Raw genomic sequence first — 16535 nt, 5'->3', positions numbered from 1 at the left:
AAGGTGAGAAGTTGAAGTCAGGATTCTTGTCAACTTTAGAAATTCATTTTTTCCCTCGCGCATCAATGTTTAACAATTTGAGGTTATTGAAAATTATTCACCTGACAGGCGTCTTTTCCTCCCTCTGGATAACCGGCGCAAATCATGCCTTCGGTTACGTTAAGCTCTTTATGTTCCAGCCAAAGGTTGCAGAGCTCTCTGTTCAATACTGGGACGTTTACTTCGTTGACGGCCGGCTCGTATTCTGAAACTGTAACAGAGAGATACGATGTGTAACGTCCTAGTTTTTCTTCGGACTTGATCTGAAGTGACGAATGATGCGGCAAAAATTTTGCAAAATTGTTAAAAACGGTCTAATCTAATCTTATGGCTCACCATCCGTGTCTTCTTTCTTTCCCCAACCGATTACTGTGCAAAGTGTTCCTGGCGTCAGCTCCGTGTCCGCAGTTGGCAAGCAAACAGGTCTTAGATGGTCGTGAAACTGCACGCGACTCTCAAGCTGAAAAAATGGTGCAAACTTTATCCATCACATGATTTGATATACTAGAAAAAAAGCAACAGTCTTTGAACACGGTTTCTCAAGACAGTGATTAAGGAACCGAGTCGACCAAACAATTTTGAAAATGAGTTTTCAAATTAACGTCCTAATGCTGATGAAAATTTAAATTGAATTGGATTTGTTAGTGGTAAATGGATGATGCAGTCATATCCATAAATACTAAACCATAAGCGTTGGAATTACCTGGAAAAGAGCGACGTCGTTGTCGTGAGCGATTCCCAGGTTATAATTTGGGTGAGGAACGACTCGCTTTACCTTGACTTTCTGACCAAGGTAGGTATGAGCATGGCGTCTAGTTATACCGAGCTGAATTGTCCATCCGGATACCTCGGAGTGGCTGAAACTGCCAGATTTCTTCCTTCACACCGGATAGGTCGAAGAAATGATAAGTGTGATGATGCATGTGTGAAAAATGAGGCAATAAAGTTGATATGAATTGTAAATGTGGTCCAAAAAGTTGAAGGAGTTTGGATAATGAACTTGAATATGAAGTTTTTTCGGTGCAATGTAAGAGAAAAAATTGGTGTCAACAGTGGGATTCGAATTTTTATGTTTTGAGGTGACGATATCTATTTGTCTAAGAACCTGAAAAATTCTTCATACTTTTGAGCAAAATAACTGTCAATCTTGAGATTGCCTGAACTTTTCGGTGACTAATTGAATTCACTTTGCACAAAATTTATTTTTTACGGCATGGGCATTGAAAAGTCCACTTTTTGTGGCAGTTTTCGTTCCGTAAAGTGACGCTTTATACGGCAGCGAACAAAGTTGCGGAATAAAGTCTTTATTCCGCAGTTTTGATGCTCAGTTCGAAGTGTGCATCCCAAACTGACGAATAAAGTAGCTTCGTCGAACAGATCGCGACATAACCTCACTCTTCGTTTTGCTTTTCAATGCCCATACCGTGAAAAATATTGTATGTGGCATGCCCGTAAACCGTTTTTTGGCTCGGATAATTTCAGTACTCGCTTCCGGCTCGCCTTCAGCTCGTCCTGAAATCTGTATCCTTGGCAAAAAAAACAGGTGGTTTACGGGCATGCCACATAAACAGCCATTTTTTCTCCCTAATTGGCGGGTTGTTGGCGACACATTTATCATGATTTCAACTGAGATGATTGAAGACTCACTTTCCAACGCAATGTGACGCGGTCAGGACCCACTGATCGGCAATTAGGACTCCAGCGCAGTAAAAAACCTGTTCAGGTCCACCGAGAAGCGCCGCAAGGAATGGCCAATCACCAGGAGCTGCTTCAACTCCACCGACGATTCTCGCCCGAGGCCTCGAATTACCATAGGAATGCTTCCGCTTTCCGCATCCTGTGATGGTGATTTCGAATTTAGAGAATATGGGGATTGTCGAACAGTGCTCAAAAAATTAAAAACCCCGTCAAGGGATATTTGAGTATATTGCAAGAGTTTCGAACTAATTTTTTTTTTTTTTTTTTTTGAATATGGTAAAACGATATTGTGTAGTCCTCCAGTACGTTTGCAACATTTTTTTTCATCAACAAGTGAATTGAAATTTGAGACTGAAAAATAATCTCGAATTTTTGAGGACTGCTTTTGACTTCGCTGAAGTATTTGAATCAACATTTATTCGCTTCCTAACTACTCTTACCGTATTCCGAACAGGCCAGCTCAACGGTAGGATAATTTTCGTATTTGGTGCAGCGCCGGAGTTCTTCGAGGATGTTGGTGTTGGTTTTTTGAGCAAGCCGCCACTGAACCGAGGTCTCGATTTTCTGCGGTGGCATCGAGACGTTGGTGCCATTTCTGGACAGTACCGACGAGTTTGCGACTCTGTTGGATCAGATTGAGATTTTTCGCACGATTAATACATCGTCAAGAAGTCTTTCAGATCATTCCACAATTGAGTGTGTGCTACAGTGTGATAAAAACTCACTTATATCCAAGATATGAGCATATCTGATGAGGTGAGGTTTCTGCGTCCCAATTCATCACACAGACTGGTGAAAAGTTCCCGTTTTCAGCGTGGTAGATCTCCAACCGTCCTTTACCAATGTCACCGTTTCGCTCGCTCAGTCTTACTGAAAACACAAGTTCAATACGTGATTTCTCAATGTTTTTTGATTTCTTGGATTTTTTATTTCTGCTTAAAATTTTCCAAAATTGGATTTCAATTTCAAACTTTTGCTTTTCGAAAGAAACCAAGCTTGTCCTTTGGCCGGACTTGATTTCTTCCGAAAAGGAAAAGTCTGACGTAAAGCAATTCCAATTCGGTTGAGGGGCATACTTCATATGCAAACTCGTTGGGCCTTTTCTCTAAAGATTTTTTGACAAATTGGTACCTAGTAGCAAACATTTTGTTCAATAACTTTATCCGATGATTCCTGATTTCGACACGTTTGAACTTTGTTTAGTAACTTCTTTGAAAACAACAAGGAACTAAGCTGTTTCAAAGTAGTTACAAGCAGTTTCAAAGCCTTACAAGTGGTTACAAACGGGTTTCAAATAGTTACAAATAGTTTAAAAATAATATCGAACAGGTTTGAAGAATTCCTAAATAATTTTAAATGTTCTTAAAAGTGTTTTCACACTTCTAAGTGCTTTTGGAGTGGTTCCAAGATAATAGTAAACAATTTCAAAATAACCTCTTAGTCTCAAATGATGTCGAAGTGGTTTGAACCGATTTCTAAACCATTACGAACGAATCGAAGCGATTTCTCAGCGATTGCAACAATCGGCAAATTTCAGAGTTACTAAAGCTTCACTTACAGCAATTCCTTTCGTCCTGCCCCCAAGGACAGTTCATGGTTCCGTCGCAGACGTGCAAACTGGACATGCATCGTCTCTCTCCACAGTGAAGAACGGGGTCAGTGAGGGATTTTTCGTCGCTGTTCGAGGGTGCCGTGGCTCCGCATTCGCCACACCCGATTTCGTCCGATTGGTCAGCGCAATCGACGTGGCCGTCGCAACGCCAATCAACCGGAATACAGCGGGTACCGTCGCATTGAAAGCCACTGGTACAGACTGGAAGTACGAAAGAAAGATTTCAATCAATTCATCTTCAAATGCGCCAAGTAAAACGAAAAATCAAAAAAGATATAATAATTTAATCACTTTAAACTTTGAAAAAACAATTCTGATACGTCCAGTAATCGATATTCAAATTCAAATTCAAATTCACACGAAGGAAAATTTTATTGATTTGACATTACTGTTTTTGTAACCTAGTTATTTACCTGCACAGAGTGCGTATTATTCAGGATCTGATAGTAGTGGTTCATAATTATTATACTAAAAACATTAAAACTTACCCCACAAACAGGGGAGAAAAAATATTTCGAATATATTAGAATTCCGAAGGGATCAATTATAAATTAGTGGGATAAAAACTGAGATGAGGAAGAAGAACTCTCGTCTTTGAACACAAAAAGTGTGGCTTTCAGCGAGGGAGCGGAACAATCGCCGGTAGAAAAGTGAGAATTTTGAAGTTAGATAACAGCCGCATCCACCGGTTAGCTTGACAGCGTTATCGTTCAATATATGGATTTTACAATTAGATTTCCATTAGCGGTAGGTCGGGGGTTTCGGTGAACTTTTGTACGACGGTGACAGTGTGTGGCAAATGAAAAGAATTTGCGATAGGACGCGACGTGTGCTTCGTGTTTTTTTTTTTTATCTCATACCCTCGTGACAGTGAACATCTTGTATAGCGGAATATATGATATTACATCAAATTACTGGAGAGTGAGGGTAGAAGGTTTAAAAATTATCGAAAAAGCAGCGACGTGAATATTTTTTCAGCAACACATGGCACGGGTCGAGGTCAGAGTAAGGGAAGGTCAGGAAGTAGAAGGGTGACAACTATATCGACATTTCAAAATCCATTTTGAATTGGGCGTTAAAACATGAAATCGTTCGACTTCTGGCTGTTTGGTATTTATAAACTTCACCCTTTTACACTTTGGCTATATCTATGTTTTATAATTTCATCAAATAGATTTCCGAAATTTTGAAGGTTAGGTATTCGGACATTTCTATTTTCTATTACTTTGACATTACTTTCACCCCCTACCCAATAAAGTACAGACGGATCTTGCAAAGAGGGTGAAGAAGTTGAAGAAAAAGATGACGCAACGGCTGTGTCGCAATTTATTGATCAGCGAATGGTCCGTGGAAAGAGCAAGAAAAAGCAGAAAAGGTAGCCGAATGGGCCATTTGCAATTCTTCTTAACTTTTCGGCTGCTTTTGTCATGCCGGTAATTTGTACGAAACATCCTCCAAGCACTTCGCACACCTGATAAATTGAGAAAGAATCTCGATCCTCCGCGATTGTCTCGAACAGTAATCAAGAGACAGATCGGCGAGGATCGACGCAAGACGAAAGTCAAACCTCGTTTTCTGTTCCCAAAAACGAGAAGCGATTCCAAGTTTTGATGAACCGGAATATTCCGAACGTTTTTTCTTGGGAAATATAAACCGCAACGTAAGACTGAAAATTGATTCAGGGTGAGGATTTAACCCTCGAGAATGCGATGAGTCACGTGATCGCTGTGAAACAGTCCGAAACGATAAAGAAAATATTCCGGGGTAGAAAGTTTGTCCGAAAACGTTGAAAGGGGTTCTCGTAATTTTCCTAGGGGATCACGCTTCGGTGATAATTTCGGATCGATAGTTGTTTAATCATCTAGAAATCTTATTCGCGGACTGAATTCCGGAGTCGGAATTACAAATTGCGGATCAATTATCCTGGACCAATGGTAAATCGCTCAGAATATTGTTTCGATTTGAACACTAAGTTTGGTTCAATACCGTTGCAGAAACAACATGGAATTATATTTTTTCAGTTTTCCGAGATTTTTCACAATAAACTCTTTTCCCCGATTTAGACCCATAGCAATTTAAAAATTTTTTGGTACTGCGATTCATTTACCTGTTTAGGTATCCGCAGCAGCCTTCGATCGTTACACGACCTATTTCACTAAACTGATCCGCTAAACATTGCTATTTTTTTCTCATTTCCATTGAAATTATCTTCGGACTCCAAGTCTTATTGTCTAAAACTGCCATATTTCTGCTTTTTTCTTTCCTTTCTTATTGCTCTTTATACTTGACTGGAGACCATATACTTGGAAGCCCGTTTCATCGGTAACAACCATATTGCAGCATTATATATCATCATGAGGTAACTCAAGCGGTAATAAAAAACGAAATATGAATAATCGAATTTACTTGGATATGACAAGTTGTGCGGTCATAGGGACAAATCGTCAGAATTAATTCTGCCCCAAAAATGTGGTAAAAATGTGTGTCATACCGCAATCGTATGATGAAAATTTTTTACACGATGCACCATTTTTTTTTAATGACAACCGTCCAAACAATTGTGGAAGCAAGTTTGATTTGAGTAATTGCTGTTCTAAATCACTCAAATCCGAACTTCGTGATCACGCCAATTCTCGTGGGAAGAAAACGAATGCCATTTGAAAGTGGAGCACGGAAAATTGGTGGCAGCGGTGGGATAACGTTCAAGAGGTATTCCGCAGTGTTTGGATCATTGTTATCGTGGACAATAGATTTTGGTGAGATATTTATAACGGTCGTTAAACCCGTCTTTTGTTTTCCCCGTTCGTTTTTGGCGTTGCCGCACCACATACCCCATGCAAAATGCATTTTGCTTAGAAAAAAACAAATAACCGAATTGGAAGAAGGAGATATTTGAAAAAAATAACGATGTCTCAAAAAAATGATCCAACTAATTCAGTTTTCTTCAATAGTGAATTCGTTTAGCCACGATGTCCAAAGGTTGATGAAAAAAAAAAAAAAAACGAAAGCAAATTTGGATCGTTGCAAAGCGCGTGACGAATCCACAAATATTGTCTCTCAATCCGAAATTAATCACTTCGAGCCGATTTTGAGATATCGTGAGTAGCACAACACATATTGCCGAGAAAAATGGTAAATTCTAGATAAGAAAAACGTGTCACAGGGGACCCCACTCTTCCCTACATACTTTTGAATCATGTCAGCCTCAATCGAATGCAGCGATTGGTTGTCGGGATATAAATTCACGTGATTTTTCAACGATCTACTCGTACACACCCCATTAAATCTTTTTCACAGAGGAGCACAATCATCATTCCACTTCAAAGGTATTACTCACCGGGTTTCTCCGCCCTTTTTGCCGCTTCGATGACTTCGCGGTGTCCAACGCAAGCCTCGGGGTCAGCATTCTCGGGAAAAAGGTCGCACTCAAGATACTCGGGCAGGGTGAGACCGAACACTTCGAGAAAGAACCCGCAGCGACGTTTGGTCTCTTCAAAAAAGAACAAATTTACAACATCGGCCGAGCATGCAATCGAAGGAAACATCAATCAGTCGAAGGTTCTTACGGTAGCAGAGACTGCGACATGGCCTGACCACCTGGCCTCGTGGACCACACTTTGGCACAAACACGCTGCAGAGAAACAGGGCTGCCAATTCGTAGCACCGCACATCGACAACTGCGTCGTAAAGTTCAAGCTCGTGCTGAGCGTCTCTCTGTCCAAAGTTGCCCATGTAGTTCGGAAATACGGTGAAATTGTACGGGATCTGTAACAGCCACGTGTCAAGGATGAGCGATGCCTACGTATCCGATAGATGTACCAGCTTAGGTCAACTCAGGATCAGTTGTGACCACATTTATTGCATGTTACCGAACATTATGGTTACCGATCATACAATGAAGCTTTGATACACCACCTCATAGTTGGATGACAGTATTGAATTGAGTAAACTGATGAGATCAAAGGTTACACCAGTGACTACAGAAGTTCGTAAAACTGGCTAAAATCGATGCAGTGGCAGTGCCACAAATGATGCATCCAATTTTTCCTGCTCCTCGACAAACATGAGTTCCTTAGTTTCACGCTTCTACTCGGAATGACGCATTTCGTAGGATGAATGATATATGAGTAATGAATATTGACCCTGAATGAAATGGACCAGGTATATAGACCTTGAGCAATACGCTCCGTACGATTTACCAAATTGCTCGACTATTTGGACTTGGATGAAGCCCTCAGTTCGAGCGGAAGAGTTCACGAGCTGCAGAGAATGAAACTCAAACTTGAACTGCCGGATCCAGTCAAGTGCTCGCGATCCACACTCAAACGGATAGACGTGTGCATGCGGGTCAATGGTGTCTGTTTTCATCTAAACTAGGCGAACGCCAGAGTTTCAGTGCACCAAATATATTTTCGCGAATGGAACGTGGTTCACTTCACTGCCCTCACCTTGTGGTACTGACAGAAGCTGACGATCACTGGCAGGCATATTCCAGGTGCTGGATTTTTCGGTGGTGGTTCGACTTTCGGAGGTCCTGGAGCTGTCACCATTTCCGTCGAATGTACAGTATTGTTTTCGAACCTCACAGTGTACGCTGGATAAGCTGCAAGAGGAAAAACAAACGCCACTCGATTATTCGGCTCACCACTTGGATCCTTCGATGGTATTAGGGTAGTTTTTTGAACGAGCCAGTAGTTAACCAGTGATGACTATTGGACTGTTCTAACAATTAACTGACTGAAGAACAACATCTGATTCACTTTGTTTTTATGTAAGAATGTGTAGATATGTATGTACTACTGATTTTAAATGACTTGAAGCCTCAAGTGCCTCGATGTCCGGCACATGTGCACTGGTCGTGAAATGTAGTTTAATCCGTGAAATAAGTCAGTGAAATTGATACAGCGCAATGCAGCTCTGTATGGTCCCTCGACAAAATGAGTTCTATGCAATTAAACGAATTAAATTGAAATTCAATTTTCCGAATATTAGTACCACACGTTACATATGTATATCGTTGAGAGACCGGTGCAGTGTGGAAAGTTTTGCAAGTGGAAGTGGTCGTTAATTGGATCGATATTGTAGCCGGAATCTGGCTTTGTGACAAGTTATTAACGCTACTGAACGGGCAAAATTGCACACCGTAACATTCAAAGGGCGAATTATTATGGCTTGGAGAATATATTAACTTCCACGTAGTTGGTTTAAAGTCATCGATTCTGCAATTCTCTTAAGCTTGATTGCAGGCTTTCAGGAAAATTCAGTTATGGAATCGATCAGTTTTACTCACATTTGAAGTATGCTGCCAAGCCACCTGCTATCGCGAAAAGAGCCACTGCGTTGACCAGCACTTGAGCGAATCTAAAACGCAGTCTTCCTGTCGTCACGTAATGACTGCTCGGTCTTCTAATGTCTCTGATGATCTGAATAAAGGCAATATAAGTTAGGAAAAAAATTTCTCAAAACGCAGTTCATGGGAAGGCAAAGATTCTAGCTTGATGGAAAGAGTATGAAGACGCTTTAGAGATGTTTTTACGGTATGGGCATTGAAAAGTCCACTTTTTGTGGCGTTTTCGTTCCGTAAAGTGACGCTTTATACGGCAGCGAACAAAGTTGCGGAATAAAGTCTTTATTCCGCAGTTTTGATGCGCAGTTCGAAGTGCGCATCCCAAACTGCCGAATAAAGTAGCTTCGTCGAACAGATCGCAACATAACCTCACTCTTCGTTTTGCTTTTCAATGCCCATACCGTGAAAAATATTGTATGTGGCATGCCCGTAAACCGTTTTTTGGCTCGAATAATTTCAGTACTCGCTTCCGGCTCGCTTTCAGCTCGTCCTGAAAACTTTATCCTTGCAGAAAAAACAGGCGGTTTACGGGTATGCCACATAAATAGCTATTCAACACCCATTTGAACCACCATGCTGCATTTTTACACCTCGAACGTTCGTCATCGAGGATAATCGGGGACAGTAATTTTTCGCAGAACTCGACGAGGAAAAATTTACAAACTGGACCATGATTTCTGAACTTTGCTTTCGATTACGGTCGATTGTTGGAAAAAAACATTTAAAACAAAACGCTGATTCTTTGTAAAATTTTTCAGGGGTTGTGTGAAGCGGTTAATCGGTGATAGGAAAATCACCCCGGTTAATTGGTGCTGAATTAGCAGATGTAAAACTCTGCAGCGATGAAGTGACGAGAGTGTTTTTATCGGAAGTTAATTGGAGGGTCGTGCAGAACCCGTCGGCGATTAAAAGCTGAAATTTACTTAAAGCGAGATGGAATTGAGAGTCACTTGAGCCGCGAGTAGTAAGAGGCAATTCCACTCTCTGCTCACCCCAACGTTAAACAAGAAAGTTATGTGCTAGCCTTTCAACTTATGTGTTTTGCCCGGATGCAAAGCAAGCCTTGAATTTTTTACGCTGATGAAAAGTGCGTCAGCCGAGTGAATCAAAAGATCCTATAAAGAGTTTCATTCAATCGACCAAAGAACTTTTCATTCCTCTTGCTTTCGCTTTCATTGCACTTTGTGAATAAGAATTTATTGGTCCGTTTTTACACGTTTCTATCGCGTTTTTTCATTTACATAGGATCACACACACACACGCGTAGACGCGAACGCGTTCATAAATATTTCCATTACTCTTGTATTGACTCGGCAAGCCGGAAAAATTTTTTATTTTTATTTTCACACATATAACTCTGATTTGCATTCATCACACTCGGTAGGATTTAACGAAGGGAAAGTATCACGCTGGAAAAACCGCCAATGCAATACAGAGATGAAATTCGAAAAGGTTTAAAACTCCCTCAATTTCTCTCTCTCTCTTTCACATATCGAAATGTAATGAAGCCAGGATAATGAATGAGCTGGAAAATTTAAGCTGAAAAATATCGAAGAACTCTGAACAGCAAAAGGTTTAAATGTTCAAATTAACCACGAATTTAATGTTAAGGAATTCCAAGTGCCTGTAGATTTTTACTACATCGTACACAAGTAGCATGGAACACCTACGTGATACCCTTGCAACACTATCAGATGTCAATCTGACACATTCGATGTTAGTTCAACGCTACTTTAGGTCAATACCACACTACTTAAACCCAATGTAACACTATCAATACGTTTGGCTAAATTGTTTACTTCTCAGGGAATCTTAAAATAGATTAATGCGCCAACGATCGTTATTGAAAAAGAGAGTCACTCACATAATTCATGACTTCCAACCCCATCCCCAAGTTTCAAGTGAATCAACACAAAAGAAGAAGTAGAAGCAGATACGACGATTTAATTCAGATATTGTTAGGTCGACTAAATCTTTTCAGGAGAAGAGAATCTTTAAGCTGAATGTAAGTTCTGCAGTAGCTATGACAAAAAATTTTTTCATTCGACCATCAAGCGACAGAAGCTTGGTTGATATTGAAACACATTTATCCAGAAAACGTTCTTCTTCTTTTCTTTTTCTCTTTCAGCTCCGCAGGCGAGTTATTCACGTTTCCACAAACCGTATATAACGTTTATTCATCTGTTCATCTCTCGACTCCTCTTTTCATGCTTCCCCTTTACAAGGTAAGGTTTCAAAAACACATGTCTCTTGGAATTGATTTCTCTTCCTAGAATATTTGCAGCATACCGTCGGGTGCCAGCTTAGTTACCTGCACCAGTCTGCGGTGCTTTTCCATAAGCGACGCAATACCAAGAATTCTACGATATGGTTTAGTAATGATCATAAGCTACTTTTAACTAATTCCAGCAAGGTTTCAACGATCTTCAGCCGGTTCGAAAAAACGGTTTCAAACTAATTCTAAAGAGTTTCAAGCGTTTTGCAAACGGTTTTCAGCGATTTCGGAATTATTACAAATGGTTTTAAACTAATCACACAGAGTTTTAAGCGATATCTTAGTATTTTTTTAGCAATTTTGGAACGACAACATGGTTTCAAACTAATCAAACGAAGTTTCAAACGGTTTTAAAGTGTTTTCAAACTACTTTTAAAGATTCTAAATGATTTCATAATGATTCCAAAGCAATTTGAGACTGATTACAAACGATTTAAAACTAGTTTCACCGAGTTTGAAAAAATTTTAAGCGGTTCTTCACTGATTTGCAGCGATTTCTGAGTGATTTCAAACGAATTTTAACGATTCTATGCGATATCTGACTAAGGCTACACGATTAAATGGCCTAACCGGTCAAAACGAATCAGGAAACCAATTAAAGCATCTCCAAATTAACAAAGTCAACAGTTTCGGTCGGTTAAAAAGGTTAATCGTACAGCTTTTTTTTATAGTATGTACATAAATAATATCATGGAGTTTCATATACTTTGTTATTCTGCGTGCCTCCATAATTGGCTTGCACAATTCACCCAACGTTCACAACGATTAATCTCTCTTATGGAAACAATATACGAGGCTTTCCGAATGCAAAACTGAAGTTGCCACCGACTGACAAGTAGGTACAGCGGTTGAAAATCGATACTATAGTCGAACCTACCGTGAAAAACAGTCCACGATAATTGTCGCTGGATTAGAAAATACCAGGGAACAAGATGACAGGAGAATGTTTCTAATTCTGTCTGTGAGAGGAGCAGATTTTATTATTGGAATTTACTCACTCTGTGATGAAGCGACATGTTACTTCCGTTGTGAAATCGCACGATTGTTTGCAGACTGGCCGGTGTGCTTATCGACTTTGTGATCGGACTTCCTGGCGGATTCTCTGGCTCTGGTACAAGTGCTCTTCCTAAAAACAGTTAACAGCAAGTGACTTATAGAGCGGAAAAAAGTATGTAAGAGAAAAACGAATTGTTTTCAATATGTTTGAACAAAAAAGTTATTAATTATTGAATACAAATCCATGAATTTTCAAAAAATTATTACGAACCCTCGAGAACGTTTTGAAGTCACATAAAATCTTATTTATACACCATGATTTCTTCTCAAAACACTTTTATGCTTTTGTAACGTTTCAAAATCATGGAAAATCTCGCTCAAACTCGATAAATTCTCTAACGAACATTATGAAATTTTTTAAAACCTTTCGAATATCCGTAATAACTCATTCGAACACCATCAGTACATTTAAAACCACCTAATAACTTTGTAACCCCGTGAATTCTCTTCCAAACTCCTCATAACTTTTTGAAACATTCGAAATCATTTAAATGTGTTGTCAACCCCCATGAATCATTACTAAACAACAAGGAATCTTTTCAAATATTTCTTAATCACGTGAAATCTTGTTTTGACCCTATGAAGTCCCGTCAAATCACTTCAAAACTCTTTGAACCGTTAAAAATCTCGTCTATTTTCAAATTTTATGTCTTGAATGAGATTTCACGAGTTAAAAACAGCGAAGAGACGAAGAGACGAAGAGAAAAAAAAAACTGCATAAAACGCAAAGCGAGTAAACATCCGAAAAACGGACACCTCCTCAACTCCAGAACCCTTTCCAACACACCTGGAACTTTCCCGTTGGCGTGTTTATGGGGCAAAAGCGGTGCCTCCATGGTCTTGCTGGTGTAGCTAGGCGAGCTGGTCTGACTGAAGCTGTCCGAGGACACGTTGCTGTCCTGGCGAACGCTTATGGGCTTCGGAACGGGACTCTGAACGATGGCGCTGAGCGGTGGAGGCATGTTGGTCTGCGTGGCCTTCGGAAGCTTCTCCAGTTTCTCGCCAGTGGTCTTTTCCCGCTTGCCGAAGCTGTTCTGCAGCATGTTCCTCGCCTTCTCCATGTCCAAATCGTAACGGGACTTTAGCTGGTCTTCAAATTTGGCGCGCTCCGGCACCTCCGGTGGCTCGGCCAGAACCGTAAGCGGCAGCCTGCGCTCTAGATCACGCGCCGCTCGCTGAAGCTCCTCGAACTTTGAGCGCTCGATGCCAGCGGGCCTTCCAAGCTCACCGCTTCGCTCCTGCAGCCGCTTGTCAAGGTCACGTGACGCCTTGTCAAGCTCCGTCGGTTTCCGTTCCTCCTGACGCTGCTGCCACGGACTCACGGCGCCACTGCTCTTCGCTGTCGTCGGTCTTGGTTCGGGTTTTGGCGCCACTGGATCCGCTTTTGGCTGCTCGAATTGCGCAGCCGGTTTACGGTCAGGATTTGAACGACGCGGGACTGCCGGGAGCTGGACTTGCAACGGTATTGGACGCTCGTTTTTGCATCGCTTTGGAATCGCCGGAGCTCGGAGTGGGATCGGCGGTGGCGCTACCTGCGCGGTAAACAAACCGTCGAACAGGGTTTATTTTTTTTTAAATTTTATCATGTTTTCAAAATATCAAATTTACAGGTGCTTCAGTGTTATTGTGACGTTATCTTTCGGGAGTCGGATAATAGGATTGAGAGTAACTCTAGCGATTCTCGATATTTCGAGAATTTGGAAACAGTTCACAGCTGAACTTGAAGGCGACCCTTCAAAATGTGAAATTAAAAAAAGTGAGAAACGATCTTATTCCTATCAAGGCTGAATTCTCTTCATGATTTTCATGACGGAACCTTGCGTGTGCTGACCAAAAATTTCCGACTTTTCTAATTTTAAAAATGAAAAAATTGTGCGTCTAAATTTTAACAAAATCTACGTACGAAAGTCAAATTTTTATTCATGTTTTCCAAACAACAAACTTCTTATTGTAACTCGACTTTTCTTATATAAAAAATCAAACTTCCTCCATAGCTATAATTACGATCCTAGTAACATAGAAAACCAAAGGAATTGCTATCCAAATATCCTATCAAATAGTAAAGAACTATTAAATTATGCCAGTGATTTGCAGCTTGCAATATCCGCATAAATTTTAAATGAAAAAAAGTTGACAACGCAGAAAAGTTTGATTACAGAGATAATTTTGATATCTTAGAACTTCATTTTATTTTAACTTTGTTTTTTGCAACTGAGTGACATAACATGACAGTTGATCGTGAGACAGCAAATCCGGTAACAGCTTTTGTTTTTTATGCAACCCGAATGACTCTGTGATTGTTTGAAACATTTTGATAAAAAATTGTGACGATAAGGACTTTTCGAAAAAGATGACAAATTTTTCACGTTGTTTAACCCAATGTTCAACAACATAATGACTAAAATGGATCGAAACAGATTTAGGCTTATTCAATGAAATTATTTTGGTATAGTCAAAATCAGAATTTCAATTACTTGTCTTCTTGATATCTAAATAATTGAGGATCTATTGATCCTCGTCGTGTTTGTGATCCTACGTACTTTACGAAAGTATTTGATTATCCGATTTTTAATCCAGTGGACGAAATAATCAGTGAAATTTCACCGTCCTTCAAGGACCCGATAATTCTTAGCTTATTTGCCTTTGTGAGGTATCGTTGTCGAATATTGCTCAAGGAAAGTTGAGAAAGAATTTAGCTGCAAAGTTTTGTCATCGCGGGTTACCTCAAGCGATGCTTGTATGGAGACAAAACTTGCAGGAATTTGTAATTTCACCAGACTTAATCCTCGAATGACTGGAACGATCTTCATTCTTTGTCAACTCAATAAACACAATCAGGCAAGAAATTTCCTCCTCGATTCTCAAATTTTCAGATCACAGGCATTTCACAAATGGCTTAATTCAAAGGCGTTAGGGGTTCATCTACCTATCATCTCCAGTTGATAGCAGATCAATGTACGAATTTTTCAACTATTCTTTCTTTCTCCCACTTCGACTCTTTTAGATTTTTCGAAACACTATACATGCTGGTGCCTGTCAATCGAGTGATAATTTGTTTCAATAGCTATTTATGTGGCATACCCGTAAACCGCCTGTTTTTTTTGGCAAGGATAAAGATTTCAGGACGAGCTGAAGGCGAGCCGGAAGCGAGTACTGAAATTATCCGAGCCAAAAAACGGTTTACGGGCATGCCACGTACAATATTTTTTACGATATGGGCGTTGAAAAGCAAAACGAAGAGTGAGGTTATGTCGCGATCTGTTCGACGAAGCTACCTTATTCGGCAGTTTGGGATGCGCACTTCGAACTGCGCATCAAAACTGCAGAATAAAGACTTTATTCCGTAACTTTGTTCGCTGCCGTATAAAGCGTCACTTTACGGAACGAAAACTGCCACAAAAAGTGGATTTTTCAATGCCCATACCGTAAAAAAAAATTTATTAGCTGCACTTGAAGAGATTTGCAATTATTTACTTCCCAAGTGTTAAAAAAGTTTCACACAAAGATAAATAATGCAGCTTTCTTCCTAAGCGGGTTTTTCGGTTCAGGAAGAATGACAGAAACTGGCTGAAATTTGTTGTGAGTATAAATGTGAGTATAAATTAAGTGACCTTGTGTTAAAGTGGTTGTAGTGCCGGTGTAAAGTGGAATTCTTAGTGTCTGATTGTTGTGGCTGAGTGTTTCTCGTTGGCTGACACCCGGGCTGCTGGTGGGTCGGACAAAAAGCCTGAAACGGAAATAAGAAACGAAGTAGAAATAGAAGTAAAATCAAATTTGCGCAAATCCGATTCACCGACTTCAAGGCGAATTTCAGGTGACTTACGGAGCTAATTCAGTTTCTCGGGTGTGAAATGGAGCTGATTTTTCAGAACTCGAAAAAGAAAAACCAAGTGAAATAATATTTTCAAATCTTTAGGATATATACAGATACTTTTCACAAGTTAATACAAAAATTTTCATGAAAAAATATCGAGTCTAATCCGAGTTAAGCGCGACGCCGTGAAGTTCTCAAAAAATGAAATTGTAAATCGACTGCAGTTGTAGAGGTTCTTGGAATGCTAGTATCTGAAAAAAATTTTTTGACATTAAACCAGACGAGATTCTCCGTACTATGAACTAGGATCTTCTTAAAATAATAAAAATTAACAGAATGCTAGCGGTTTGAAAGAAAATTCCAATTTTGCATAAAAAAAACGCTCGTTTTTTGCTCGGGAAATTTTCATTTTTTTCAAATAACAAAAACATGCTACTTTATGGTACGAAGAATCTCATCTAGTTTAATGTCAAGACTTGTTTGTTCAGATACTGGCTTTCCGAGGACCTGCAGCCGATCAAGAAATACTCGACGTGTGACCATCTAGTAATAAGATTGACGAAAAGGGTCGATTCTTGGCAAAGCAGCCCCGTTAAGTACGTAGAAACTTGCTGAAGCTTCCCGTTGACGAAAACTTTTGGGCAAAGCACTTAACTCGACTAAGTTTCAAGTTATCCTTCCGTCTTTTCCGCCC

At 40.0% G+C, this 16535-nt stretch overlaps 1 protein-coding gene across 3 annotated transcripts in view; it reads right to left on the bottom strand.

The window, feature by feature from the left end:
* Positions 1-16535, bottom strand: part of LOC124411081 (atrial natriuretic peptide-converting enzyme-like) — an 81584-nt gene that overhangs the window by 1184 nt on the left and 63865 nt on the right. For 2 of the 3 annotated variants that reach the window (XM_046889950.1, XM_046889951.1), the window contains exons 4-16: positions 12815-13559; positions 11970-12097; positions 8640-8772; positions 7798-7952; positions 6916-7114; positions 6687-6839; positions 3296-3550; positions 2463-2607; positions 2178-2359; positions 1687-1876; positions 743-917; positions 376-499; positions 102-250 (exon numbers count right to left, since the gene is read on the bottom strand). In XM_046889950.1, the coding sequence (XP_046745906.1) occupies positions 102-250; positions 376-499; positions 743-917; positions 1687-1876; positions 2178-2359; positions 2463-2607; positions 3296-3550; positions 6687-6839; positions 6916-7114; positions 7798-7952; positions 8640-8772; positions 11970-12097; positions 12815-13559 (2733 nt within the window). The remainder of the gene's footprint in view (positions 1-101; positions 251-375; positions 500-742; positions 918-1686; positions 1877-2177; positions 2360-2462; positions 2608-3295; positions 3551-6686; positions 6840-6915; positions 7115-7797; positions 7953-8639; positions 8773-11969; positions 12098-12814; positions 13560-16535) is intronic. The other variant, XM_046889952.1, reaches the window with a different exon arrangement.

This window comes from Diprion similis, chromosome 10 (genome assembly GCF_021155765.1).
Source record: "Diprion similis isolate iyDipSimi1 chromosome 10, iyDipSimi1.1, whole genome shotgun sequence".
Classification (NCBI taxonomy): Eukaryota; Metazoa; Arthropoda; class Insecta; order Hymenoptera; family Diprionidae; genus Diprion; species Diprion similis.
Note: the sequence above shows the minus strand (reverse complement) of the source record. Positions and strands in the feature narration are given on the sequence as shown.